The sequence below is a fragment of the Cebus imitator genome, unplaced genomic scaffold, assembly GCF_001604975.1.
Source record: "Cebus imitator isolate Cc_AM_T3 unplaced genomic scaffold, Cebus_imitator-1.0 Scaffold198, whole genome shotgun sequence".
Classification (NCBI taxonomy): Eukaryota; Metazoa; Chordata; class Mammalia; order Primates; family Cebidae; genus Cebus; species Cebus imitator.
In genome coordinates, this window is record NW_016107513.1 from 2437474 (window position 1) to 2449557 (window position 12084).

The 12084-nt window shown below is 44.3% G+C and overlaps 1 protein-coding gene and 1 pseudogene across 2 annotated transcripts in view; one reads left to right on the forward strand and one right to left on the reverse strand.

Moving 5' to 3' along the window:
• The first annotated feature begins 5718 nt into the window (after nt 1-5718).
• The window catches only part of FLVCR1 (FLVCR heme transporter 1), a 33657-nt gene continuing 27291 nt past the window's right edge, over nt 5719-12084 (forward strand). The window contains exons 1-2 of the mRNA XM_037745363.1: nt 5719-6758; nt 11387-11619. Coding sequence (XP_037601291.1) covers nt 5944-6758; nt 11387-11619 — 1048 coding nt within the window. The 5' untranslated portion in view covers nt 5719-5943. The remainder of the gene's footprint in view (nt 6759-11386; nt 11620-12084) is intronic.
• On the reverse strand, nt 10187-12078 carry LOC108317201 (annotated as a pseudogene). The gene has a single exon (XR_001830639.1). The product of XR_001830639.1 is annotated as a THAP domain-containing protein 1-like (transcript).

Below are 12084 nucleotides of genomic sequence, written 5' to 3' on the forward strand. Positions count from 1 at the left end.
TGTCCAGACCTCATATTGCTGAACTGCTACTTATTCAAATCTCTCTGACTTGGCATTCCACACCTATAAAGTAGCTCAATCTCATCTTGACTCCTAGCCAAATGATGCTCCCAGTAGTATCTTTTTTGACAGAGATTAAGTTTCATTTTATGTTATACATGGAAACATTTGATACAAATTATGACTCATGTTTAAACTGGTTAATAAGTATCTACCACTGAAGTCAGAGAAAGAAGACAAGATTAAGAAATTAGAATGGCACTACAAAGAGATACTGATGAGTTTTCACTTTTTCTTACTCTATTCTTTACTTCCGGACCTTTGTTGAGGTAGGCATAGTAATTGTGCCTAATGCTCTCAGTAGAAATAGCTTATTTTGCTTTTCATAAATCACAGCAACTTAAAGTCAGAAGAAAAATTAGATCTAAGAGGAGGGGAAAAATTAGATCTTACATAGCTCAAATTTTTTTCACAGAATTTATAAATCCTATCCACAACATACCCTCTGGTATACATAATCATCTAATTGCTGTATAGATATGTCACATGATGGTCCATTCAACTATTTATCACCTCCAGTGGTACGAAACCTACCTCTTGTTAGACAAAAGGTAGCTATGATATGCCATGATGTGCTACCCTTTAGGGGCAGTCCTGAAAGCACCCTGCAGGGATGGACCCTATAGTCAGAAATTTGATCTGAAACAGTTTGGAGTAACAACAGGAGGATATGGCTGGGCACGGTGGCTCAAGCCTGTAATTCCGTCACTTTGGGAGGTGGAGGTGGATGGATCACCTGGAGTCAGGAGTTCAAGAAACCCCATCTCTACTAAGAATATAAAAAATTAGCCGGGTGTGGTGGCACGTGCCTGTAATCCTAGCTACTCCGGAGGCTGAGGCAGGGCTTGAACCTGGGAGATGGAAGTTGCAGTGAGCGGAGATTGCGCCACTGCACTCTAGCCTGGGCAACAGAGTGAGACTCTGTCTTAAAAACAAAAACAACAGGAGAATCCAAGCAGGTTTAAATAGATGGGAAACGGATGGGGTCTAATCTAAGATACCACAATGAGGAGATATGATTATGAGAAACACAAAGATATGAGTTGGTAATAAAGGAAATGGGCGGGTTTACTGAGTACTGGTATAAATCAGAGGTCAGGCACCATTTAAATGCTTTATATTTACTAGCCATTTATTGATCATAACAATTTTGTGAAGAATATTATCCTCATTTTACAGGTACACATACATGCAATAACGAATCCAAGGTCATACAGCTAGTAAGTGAAAGAGCTAGGATTTGAGCCCAGGACACTTGGTTCCAGAGCCTGAGCACTTGACCAATCACTACACTAGATCATCTTACTAACTGTAACTGAGAATGCCTAACATGTGCCAGGCATTGTTCAATCATTTAATCCTCATAATAATCCTACACAGCAGGATCCTGTAATCCTAAACAGCTAAGTAACTTGCCCAAGGTCACATAGCCGATGAATGCTTCAGCAGGGTATTCAAACCCAGGCAGCTTGCTGTAGCTCTGATGCCCTTGCCAAATACTCTAGACCCCCTTGGTGGTACATTCCAGGGAAGTGGTGGTAGTGTCAGATATATGTGCAAGGAAAGCACATGATAAAGGTGGGTACGAGAGTAGGACAGATGGCTGGGCACAGTGGTTTATGCCTGTAACCCTAGCATTTGGGGGGAGGTTGAGGCAGGAGAATTGCTTGAGGCCATGAGTCCAAGACCAGCCTGGGCAACACAGAGAGAGAGACAGAGAGAGAGAGAGGAATAGGGGCCAGCCAGCTCATAAAAATGCCTAAGAAAATTATGAGCTGACTGGCTGTCCAGGACACCCAGGGAATTGTCAACCCAATCCTTCTTGCTGAGGACATAGAAAAGACAAATGATCTCTAAACAGAAGGAGCCTAAACAGTCAGAAAAAATGGCCTCCTTGTAGTAGTATGTTCAGGAAGCTCCCCAGTGCACAGAGGAGTTATCTATTAGATATGGCAGAAGATGATGTCTAGCCCCCACTGGATAATAGGGAAATTGGATCTAATATAACATTTCGGTCTCTGGTTTCAGGAAGGGGTGGAAAGTTTGCAGATACCTGAATGTTTACTGTGGACATCTGGAAAAGAGGTATGGTTGGGGCAAGCAAAGAAAGGTCATTTAAAATTTAACCCACTGGATTCCCTTTCCAAATAGTTTTTTTTTGTGTGTGAGCTATGTAGGTTTCATGGTACATGAAAGTACAGAAAAAATGCCTGTGAATATTGAATAATTGTGCTGAATATTATTTTTAGAGACAAGGTGTCCCTATGTTGCCCAGGCCAGACTCGAATTCCCCGGCTCAGGTGAGCCTCTGTTTCAGCCTTCCCCAAAATACAAGGATTACAGACATAAGCCACTGTGTCCAGCTTTATGCTGAATAGTAAGCAACGCAATTAGTTCATTTTCTTAGAAATTCATAAAATCAACTTCCTAACTAAGGCCCAATTTGGATTCCACACTTACTTTTTGTCTTCATTCAGAGAACACGCCTCAGTAATCTAGAATAATCTCCAATGTTTAGAAAATCATGTTTGTCAGGGAAGTTTGCAAGATTTTCTTTTTTAAAGAAACAGATTTCTTTCTTTTTTTAAAATTTGGAACACAAACTCTATCTTGAAGTTTGCAAGAATTTTTTTTCTTTTGTTTTCTTTCTTTCTTTTTTTTAGTCTGGTGTTTTGCAAAGGATGCAAGAATTTTTTTTTTTTTTTTTTTGGAATAGATTTCCTTCCTTCCTTCTGGAAGTTTGCAGAAAAAAATTTTTTTTTAAGAAATAGATTTCCCTCCCTCCCTCCCTCCCTCCCTTCCTTCTGAAAGTTTGCAAGATTTTTTTTTTTAAAATAAATAGATTTCATGTTGTGGCAGGTGCCTGTAAGCTACTTGGGAAGCTGAGGAGGGAGACCCTCTTGAACCCAGGTGGTGCAGGCTGCAGTGAGCTGAGATTGCACCACTGCACCCCAGCCTGGGTAACAAGAGCAAAACTTCATCTCAAAAATAAAATAATAATAAATAATAATAATAATCAAAGAAATCTATTTCCTTCCTACCTCTCTCTGTTTATTTCTTGCTTTTTAATTTGGAACACAAATGCTTTATTTAAACGTGTATCTCAATTTCCATGTGGCTGGCAAAAAATAAAATAAAGGAGCGGATCGTGGCACTCCATTCTCACGGACCCAGTGGTCGAATCAAGACTCAGTGAGCAGCCAAGCACAGTGCCATCTCCGGGCCTCTGGCTCTGGCTCCACATAGCCCTTGCACACAGGGCCTTTTACTCTGCGGATGATGGAGTGGCTTGTGTCATCCATAAATTCCTGTGTGCACTCTCCCTGAGAGCTGATTCTGCCCAGGACCTTGGTGACCCTGGCCAGCTAGATGGGGGCACAAGGCTGGTGTCCGTGATGGCAGTGCGGGGGCTGTTGGGCAGAGAGAAGAAATGGATTTCTTTTCAAAGCGAGTAATTATTTAAAATACACACTCAGTAAATATTTACTGAACACCTACTATGTGCCAGGTACTCGAACATAGTATGTTACAAATTCTTGAAAAATAGTAGAGGTAGCAAAAAGCAACCAAACTTTGAGCCCTGCCGTTAGAACTCACATTGTAGCGGAAAGGGAGAAAACAACCAGACAAAGGCCCAACGCAAGGGCTCATGCCTGTAATCTCAGCACTTTGGGAGGTGTAAGTGAGCAGATCACTCGGCCTTGGTGGTCAGCCGAGAGAGAGAGAGAGAGAGAGAGAGAGAGAGAGAGAGCGCGAGAGAGAGAGAGAGAGAGCGCGAGAGAGAGAGAGAGAGAGCGCGAGAGAGAGAGAAAGAGAGAGGGAGAGAGGAAAGAAAGAAAAAACAGAGAAGGAATGTTGGGGGTGAGGAGGTAGAATTTATATACAGTACAGGTATTGATCGACTTACCACCTATGCAATTTACGACCATTCGACTTTACGACCACAATCACTAGCCACGACTGCTCCGCGTCTGGCAGCGCAAACGTTGCCCAGCTGGGCATAACACAGTGCGGACCAGCTTCCGGCAGCACTACCATCTCCGCGTGCATATAGCCTACTCAACTTACGACCAAATCGTGTTACGACCAGTCTGTCGGAACCAATCGTGGTCGTAAGTCGAGCACTAGCTGTAGTTTGGCCAAGGAAGACATTATAATGCACTTATTCCTTAGTTTTGAACATGTAGCATTTCACCTGTGCCAAGAGATGCCTAACATATTTCATACATGACCAAAATAATAATGTAAGAGGCAATAAAACAAAGTGCAGGGGTTTAGGGTTCTAGATATCAGCACTTTTTACGATTAAATGCATGGTAAGAATTCCTGTACTATATACACCTAGTTTCAATTTAACAACAAATTATTCGGCGTCTCTCTTTTTTTTCTTTCCCAACATAGCTTCCCAAGGAGCAGCAGGTCTGAATTTTCTCTAGTCCAGGAAGACACGCAAGGTTACTGTGCTCTGGATATCTCGTTTTTATTTTTTTTATTCTCCAGATCTCAAGACAGTGTCTGGCACATACGATTCAACACAAGTTTGGTGCCTGGAGCCAACTGAATATGCATGTCGGTCGAGTAACTGTTAACTACACGTGTTGGTCCGAGGAAGAAGGTGGAGCAACCGGATCTGCTCCATCACAGCCTGTCTCAGTGCTTCCTCCAAGTCAGCAGGGTGAGGTTGGGGGGATTCCAGCTTCACAAGGGAAGTTATGCTGGAACGCTTTCTGACGTTGTTCCTCTGCTGGGACAGCATGAATTTATGAAACGTGGTCCTGTCTGCCCTAAAGCCAGGGTCTCACAGACGGACAGCGATGCTGGGGCGACAAATAAAGTTCGTCCTGGGCTTGCGTAGGGGACAGCGCCCTTGGGAAGCCCTTGTGGAGGCGAGGGTGATGCCCACTTCTTTGTCTTCCTCATTCTGTTTCGGTGGCCCTCTCGTTCCCAGTTCCAAGCTGCCCACCTGTTAGAGGAGTCACTGCTTACCAGGCATCTGGTTTACTAAAACAAGGCCAGAGTGATTGCATGTTAGTGAGTAGCTAGGCACTCACAGGGCACCTATAAGGTTAATGCTAAAGGTCTGAAAATAGCCGCATTCTAAGCTGACCAGCAATTATAATTACACAATATTTATGGCCATGCGCAGGCTTAGGTTGAAGGATTAATGGTCATTGGTGCACCAACAGCCCTATCTTTAGTGGGCACATCTGCAAATTCCACGTTTAATCACGGCTTCTCACAGTTTCCCCTAAGTAGTGACTACCAAAGGACGGGAGCTCCTTCTCCTGCAGTCAGAGGATGCCAGGCTCCAACGGAGCAGATTCCAGTAAACTTTGCTTCCTCCACTGCGCTCTGTGACTTGCCTCCAATTCTTTCCTGCGGTAGACCCAAGAACCCTCTCTTGGGGTCCGAGTCGAGACCCCCTTTTTCCAGCAACACAACCCCGGGCCGCCTCCCCACCCCCAGGTGCGGCGGACCCTGGTTCCTCCATCCTTCCGGGCAGGAAAACAGCAGCCGGCACTCCCCGCCCGCTTCCCTCCCCCGCAGTCCGGCAGTTCGCTCCCGCCCAGCCCGATAGCTCCCGATTTGCTGTTGCGCCGGGCAAATACGCGCGCTGATTGGCCGGAGGACCGTCGTCAAGTGGGACACGCGACTCTTAGGGGCGGGACCAGACGAGGGGTGACCGCCGCGCGGCGCGGACTGGGACGCCTTCATCTGTTCACGCGGTGGCGCGGCTTGCGGTTCGCGGCGCGCGCCACCGAGGAAAGAGCGGTGGGCCGAGGGGGTGGAGGTGGGGTCCCGGGAAGACCTTGGGCTGTGGGCCGAGGGTGCGGGGGGGGAGAGGGGGGCGGGGGCGCGAGGTGGCGCCGGGGAGCGGGGGACATGGCGCGTCCAGACGATGAGGAGGGGGCGGCAGTGGCGGCCGGACACCCACACGCGAAAGGATACCTCCCGCTGCCAAGGGGCGCGCCCGCCGGGAAGGGGAGCCTGGAGCCGCAGAACGGGCCCAAAGCGGGTTCTCTCCCAGTGAATGGGGCCCCTTGCGACAGCCTCGCCGCCGCCTCGGGAGCCGTGGGCGGGCCTCAGACTCCGCTAGCCCCGGAAGAGGAGACCCAGGCCCGGCTCCTGCCTGCGGGCGCCGGGGCGGAGACCCCGGGGGCCGAGGGCGCCCCGCTGCCCCTGACAGCGCTCTCCCCGCGGCGCTTCGTGGTTCTCCTGATCTTCAGCCTGTACTCGCTGGTGAACGCCTTTCAGTGGATCCAGTACAGCATCATCAGCAACGTCTTCGAGGGCTTCTACGGTGTCACCTTGCTGCACATCGACTGGCTGTCCATGGTGTACATGCTGGCCTACGTGCCCCTCATCTTCCCGGCTACCTGGCTGCTGGACACCAGAGGCCTTCGGCTCACCGCCCTGCTGGGCTCCGGCCTCAACTGCCTGGGCGCCTGGATCAAGTGCGGCAGTGTGCAGCAGCATCTCTTCTGGGTCACCATGTTGGGCCAGTGCCTGTGCTCCGTGGCCCAGGTGTTCATCCTGGGCTTGCCCTCCCGCATCGCCTCAGTGTGGTTTGGGCCCAAAGAAGTGTCCACAGCTTGTGCCACCGCCGTGCTGGGCAATCAGGTAAGGACTGGAGTGGTAGGTGAAAGTCGGATCCTTAAAAGACCAGAAAAAGTCATAGGCCATGAGAACTATGGCCTGTATGGATGAACTAACTGCCCCAGGAGGTGTTTGTCTGTGAAAGAGGAGATGAAGTCGCAGAACAGGAGGCAGTCTTGGATTGAAAAGGGTTATACATTTCTTTGTAAGGACAGAATTTTCCAAACCACCTTGTCATCTTGCTTTGAAAATTACCTATAAAATAATTAACTTGGCTGGGCGCGGTGGCTCACTTAGCCGGGCCTGGTCGAAGGCACCTGTAATTCCAGCTACTCAGGAGGCTGAGGCAGGAGAATCACTTGAACCTGGGAGGTGGAGGTTGCAGTGAGCAGAGATCGCACCTCTGCGCTCCAGCTTGGTGACTGAGACTCCGTCTCAAAATAATAATAATTAACTGTATTGGCTTGTATATGCCTAGCATAGAAAACTTGTCAATGCAGTAATGAACAAGACTTGGGTAGATATTATTTTTGTCACCAGTGTATTCTTTGTAAAAGGAAGGTATTGGATTCTGGCAAGATTTTTTCCATTTTGAGAGGTCATTGTGAAGAGCTCCTTTTTAGTTTCACATATTAGCAGTTAGCACAGTGCCTAGCACATAAGGGACACATATAAATGACAGCTAACTAAAAGTTCTGGGCTGGAGGTGGTGGCTCATGCCTGTAATCTCAGCACTTTGGGTGGCTGAGGCAGGCAGATCACTTGAGTCCAGGAGTTTGAGACCAGCCTGGCCAACATGGCAAAACCAAATACACAAAAATTAGCCAGGCATGGTGGTGCATGCCTGTAATCCCAGCTACTCAGGTGGCTAAGGCACAAGAATCCACATGCTTATTGCTTTATAGTAATTTCTCTTATCTAAAAGTACAGAAGATGGAGTAGAAGTAGGTTGAACTGTAGTTGTCTATATGTCCAAAATAATTTATGACTGATACTTGAGTTGGTTGCATTTGCAGGTTTGGACAGAAGCTATTTTCTTAAAGTTTTTTTTTTTTTTTTTTTTTTGGTAGAAATGGGGTTTCTCCATGTTGCCTAGGCTGCTCTTGAACTCCTGAGCTCAAGCTATCTGCCCACCTCTGCCTCCCAAAGTGCTGGGATTATAGGTGTGAGCCACCACGCCCGGCCATGATTACATTCTTCTTGTCACACATCTCTCAGTTTAAGTTCATTTTAAATATTCAGTGGCATTTCTTGATCACATTTAGAGTTGCCCAGTCACTCTCTTATATTATTATTTTACTTTAATTCTCCTTATAGAACTCATCACTGTCTCATGTTATCGTTTACATGTTTTTATGTTACCTATTACTCTTCTCTTATTCCCACCATTAGATTGTAAGTTTCATGAAAATAAGCATATGGTCTGAATGTACACAATTGTATCACCAGCATTTATTACTCTCCATAAAACTATGTTGAATAAGTGAAGGAGCTTCAGACTCATACAGATAGCAGCCAGCTAGATAGTCTCATAGGAACTATCTCTTGGATATTTCATGGGAACACACCACTCAAAATTGCTTTCTACTTGCTCATTTCCCTTTATCTCTAATGCCACTGTCTTGGCTTGGGCCACCTACAGCTCTCACCTAGAGCTTGCTAACTGTCCTCCCTATCTGTAGCCCTTGCTCTCTTTCCTCTGTTCTCCACATTCATCCAGTGTGGCCTTTCACAATATGTGAATCTGTTCAGGGCACATCCTTACCCCCTACAGTGGCTTCCATTGTCCTGAGGATAAAATTAAAACACTCTAATATGACATATGGGACCCTCCAGATCTGCCTCCTTCGAGCCCTTCCCCTTTATCTGTCTCCACAACCCCTTTCCCCACAGACATATGCTTTCTCTGCTCTGTGTGGAACTGTCCATACTTACAGTTTCTCCCAGGGTCATGCTCTTTCCCTCCTGGCCTTGTATGTAATGTCCTCTTGGCTTGGAATATTTCTTCACTTGACAACTCCAATTTCTTATTCAGATCTTTGCTCCTCTAGGAACTTTTTCTGAATCCCATTTCTTTTACTTCATTCTTTTTGATAGCTGAGTAATATTTCTATATAAGGTGGTACTCTCTAAGCTATCCTGATCATATGTTCCAGTTTGCCTGGGATAGTCCAGGTGGTACACCTTTTGTCTAGTATAATTACTAATGAAGTCAATTTCATTCTGAAGAGTTCTAGTTTGGACAATAAATTCTGTGGTCTCCCCAGTCTTGGCACTCGTTATGCCTCAATCACAGTTCTGTATTAACACACTCTTGTAATTACCAGTTATATTCTATCTAGCTTTTGGTAAGGGAGCAAATGAAGTATTTGATAAGACTCCTTTCTTGGGCCCTTCCTCCTAAAAATGGTATCTTCCTCCATTGAACCTTTTAATATTTTGATTTTATTTCTTGTTGTGATTATGATATTCAGCCATTGTTTTTAGTTGAGGTAAAATTCACATAACATAAAACTAACCATTTTAATGTGCACAATTCAGTGGCATTTAGTACATTTACAGTGTTGTGCAATGGTTACTTCTTTTTTTTTTTTGAGAAGGAGTTTTGTTCTTGTTGCCCAGGCTGGAGTGCAATGGCACAATCTTGGCTCACCGCAACCTCCACCTCCCAGGTTCAAGTGATTCTCCTGGTTCAGCGTCCCAAGTAGCTGGGATTACAGGCATGTGCCACCCCACCTGGCTAATTTTGCATTTTTAGTAGAGATGGGGTTTCTCCATGTTGGTCAGGCTGGTCTCGAACTCCCAACCTCTGGTGATCCACCAGCCTCGGCTTCCCGAAGTGCTGGGATTACAGGCGTGAGCCACTGTGTCCGGCCGCAACTGTTACTTTATCTAGTTTCAAAACATTTTTATCCACCCCAAAGAAGACCCAATACCTACTAAACAGTCACTTCCCCACCATTGCCCCCTCCCCTAGCCTGTGGCAACTACTAATCTGCCTTCTCCTTCTGTGGATTGACTGGTTCTGGATATTTCATATAAATGGAATCATATAGTAGGTGACCTTTTGTGTCTGGTTTCTTTCACTTAGCTTATTTGCAAAGTTCATCCATGTCGTAGCACTGTATCAGTACTTCATTCCTTTTTAATAGCTGGATAATATTTTGTTGTATGGATATACCACATTTTGTTTATTTATCTGTTGATAAAATGTTTGGGTTATTTTCACCTTTTGGTTATTATGGTATTGTGAATAGGGCTGCTGTGAACATTCACATATAATTATTTGTTTGAATTTCTGTTTTCAGTTTTTGGGACACATACTTAGGAGTGGAATTGCTAGGTCGTGTGGTAATTCTGTGTTAAACTTAAGAAACTGCCAAACTATTGTCTGCAGTGGCTGTACCATTTTACAATCTCACCAGCAGTATGTAAGGGTTCCAATTTCTCCACATTTTTGCCAACACTTTTTTTTTAATTACTTCACTGATAACAATGTCTTACTTTATTTATTGAAGAATGTTTTTTCCACTGAAAATACACTTCTAATTTTAAATAGCTAGACAGTAGGAGAAAAAATAGGAGCCCATTAAAAAAAAAATCCACTCTTAGAATCTAAAGTTATTGATTAGATATAGAATGACTCTTTTCTGCTGAAGACAATCAAATCTTTTTTTCTTTTTAAGTACTGACTTGCCAGTTTATCCTTGATAACTGATTCAGAAAGTAATGAACCTTGTGACTTTACACATAATAATATGTACATATACATATATTCTGAGAAGTAATGTCCCATGATCTGACCCATACTTCTGATTTAAAATATAACTAGTTCTTTCAATAAAACAGTATTAATTTTAAGTTTTAAACTTAAATCACCCTTTTACTGTACTGTTCTCATTCTTTTTACTTTTTATTTTTACATTATTTCTATAAATACTAAACCCCAAAAATCTCCAATCTTGAAACCAACTTAGAGTTCTGAGGTTAGTTTATAACTTTTAAAATATTTTGTTAAAATGTAAAAAACTTGAAATTACAAACAAAATATTTATAATTTTAAAGTATATATCGAATTCTCTTTTTAAAAAATGTTCTTAACTGTTTTTATATAACAAGTGTTATTTTTTTTAAATGAAACTCCTCTATAGGCCAGAAGAGGGTATGTGGTATTGCCCCATTAGAAATCAATACACATTTCATTTTATTATGCTGGTACTTCGACTATTTCAAAGTAGTCATTTGGTAGAATCACATCACCTCTTTCTGATACGTCGTCTTTCTTTTTCTGGAATTGAACAACCTCCTTTAATTTTTCAAGCTGCCGTTCTTGCCTTCTGCATCGCTGCTGTGCAGTCTTGAGCTTTTTTCTGAGTTTTTCAACCTGCTGTGCTAGCTGATGAATCCTTTTCCGCTGGTGCACTGTATCCTCCACAGTACAGTGTGGTCACAGAAGACTGAGAGATTAACAGGGGTCTGAAGAGGTGGCATTAGTAATCCAATAGCAGCATCAACCTGGGAAAGAGGCGGTAAAGGAGGTGGGGGAAGCTGTTCTTGTGGCTCCAGAAGATCGTCTTTCTTGTCCTGTGGCTCAGTACAAAGAAATATTGTGAGCACAGCGTTCTCTTTCGGTAACTTCTTGTGCACTCCCTCTTAAAGCAGTCTGGAGTAAAGTGCTCTGAACAAATACTGCTGTACTTGGTGGGTTTAAAGTTTTTTCTTCTGACAGCTGCCTGCCATTCTTTACAGAGACTGGGTCAAGTAAGAGGAAACTTGTGGAAAGAAACGGGCTTGTCCTTGTCCTGGTCCTGGCGTTTCTTGCAGCCATAGGCGGAGCAGGACTGCACCATCCTTCCGGTCCTCTGGCACTTCACTTCCGCAGCCGCAGAAGGCAGGGGAAGCTGCTTTCAGTGTCACCGCGCTCAGTTGGACACCTCGTTTCTTTTGTAGCTTTGGCAAACAGTTAACAGTGATGGTGGCCTCCCTCGGGTGTGACTAGTGTGCCCGTTTTGTTGTTTGCATTAGCTGAAGGACCACAGCCGTCGCCCATCTCCCATCTCCAAGATGGCGGAGGCAGCTTCAACCTCACCTCTCGCAAGGCGTGCATCCCACTCGCCAGCAGATCTCTATTGCTATTATTATAGTGGCCATGCTACTTGGTGTGGAGTGGTATCTTATTATGGTTTTGATTTGAGCATGTTTTAGAATGCTTATTGGCCATATGTATATCTTTGGAGAAATGTCTATTCAGGTCTTTTGCCCATTTTTAAATTGGGATATTTGCTTTTTTTGTTGTTGAATTGTAAGAGTTCTTTATATATTCTGGAAACTATATCCTTATCAGATATATGATTTACAAATATTTTCTCTCATTCTGTAGGTCATCTTAGCCTTATTTTGTATATTCTTATTCCCCTTTCTTTTGTA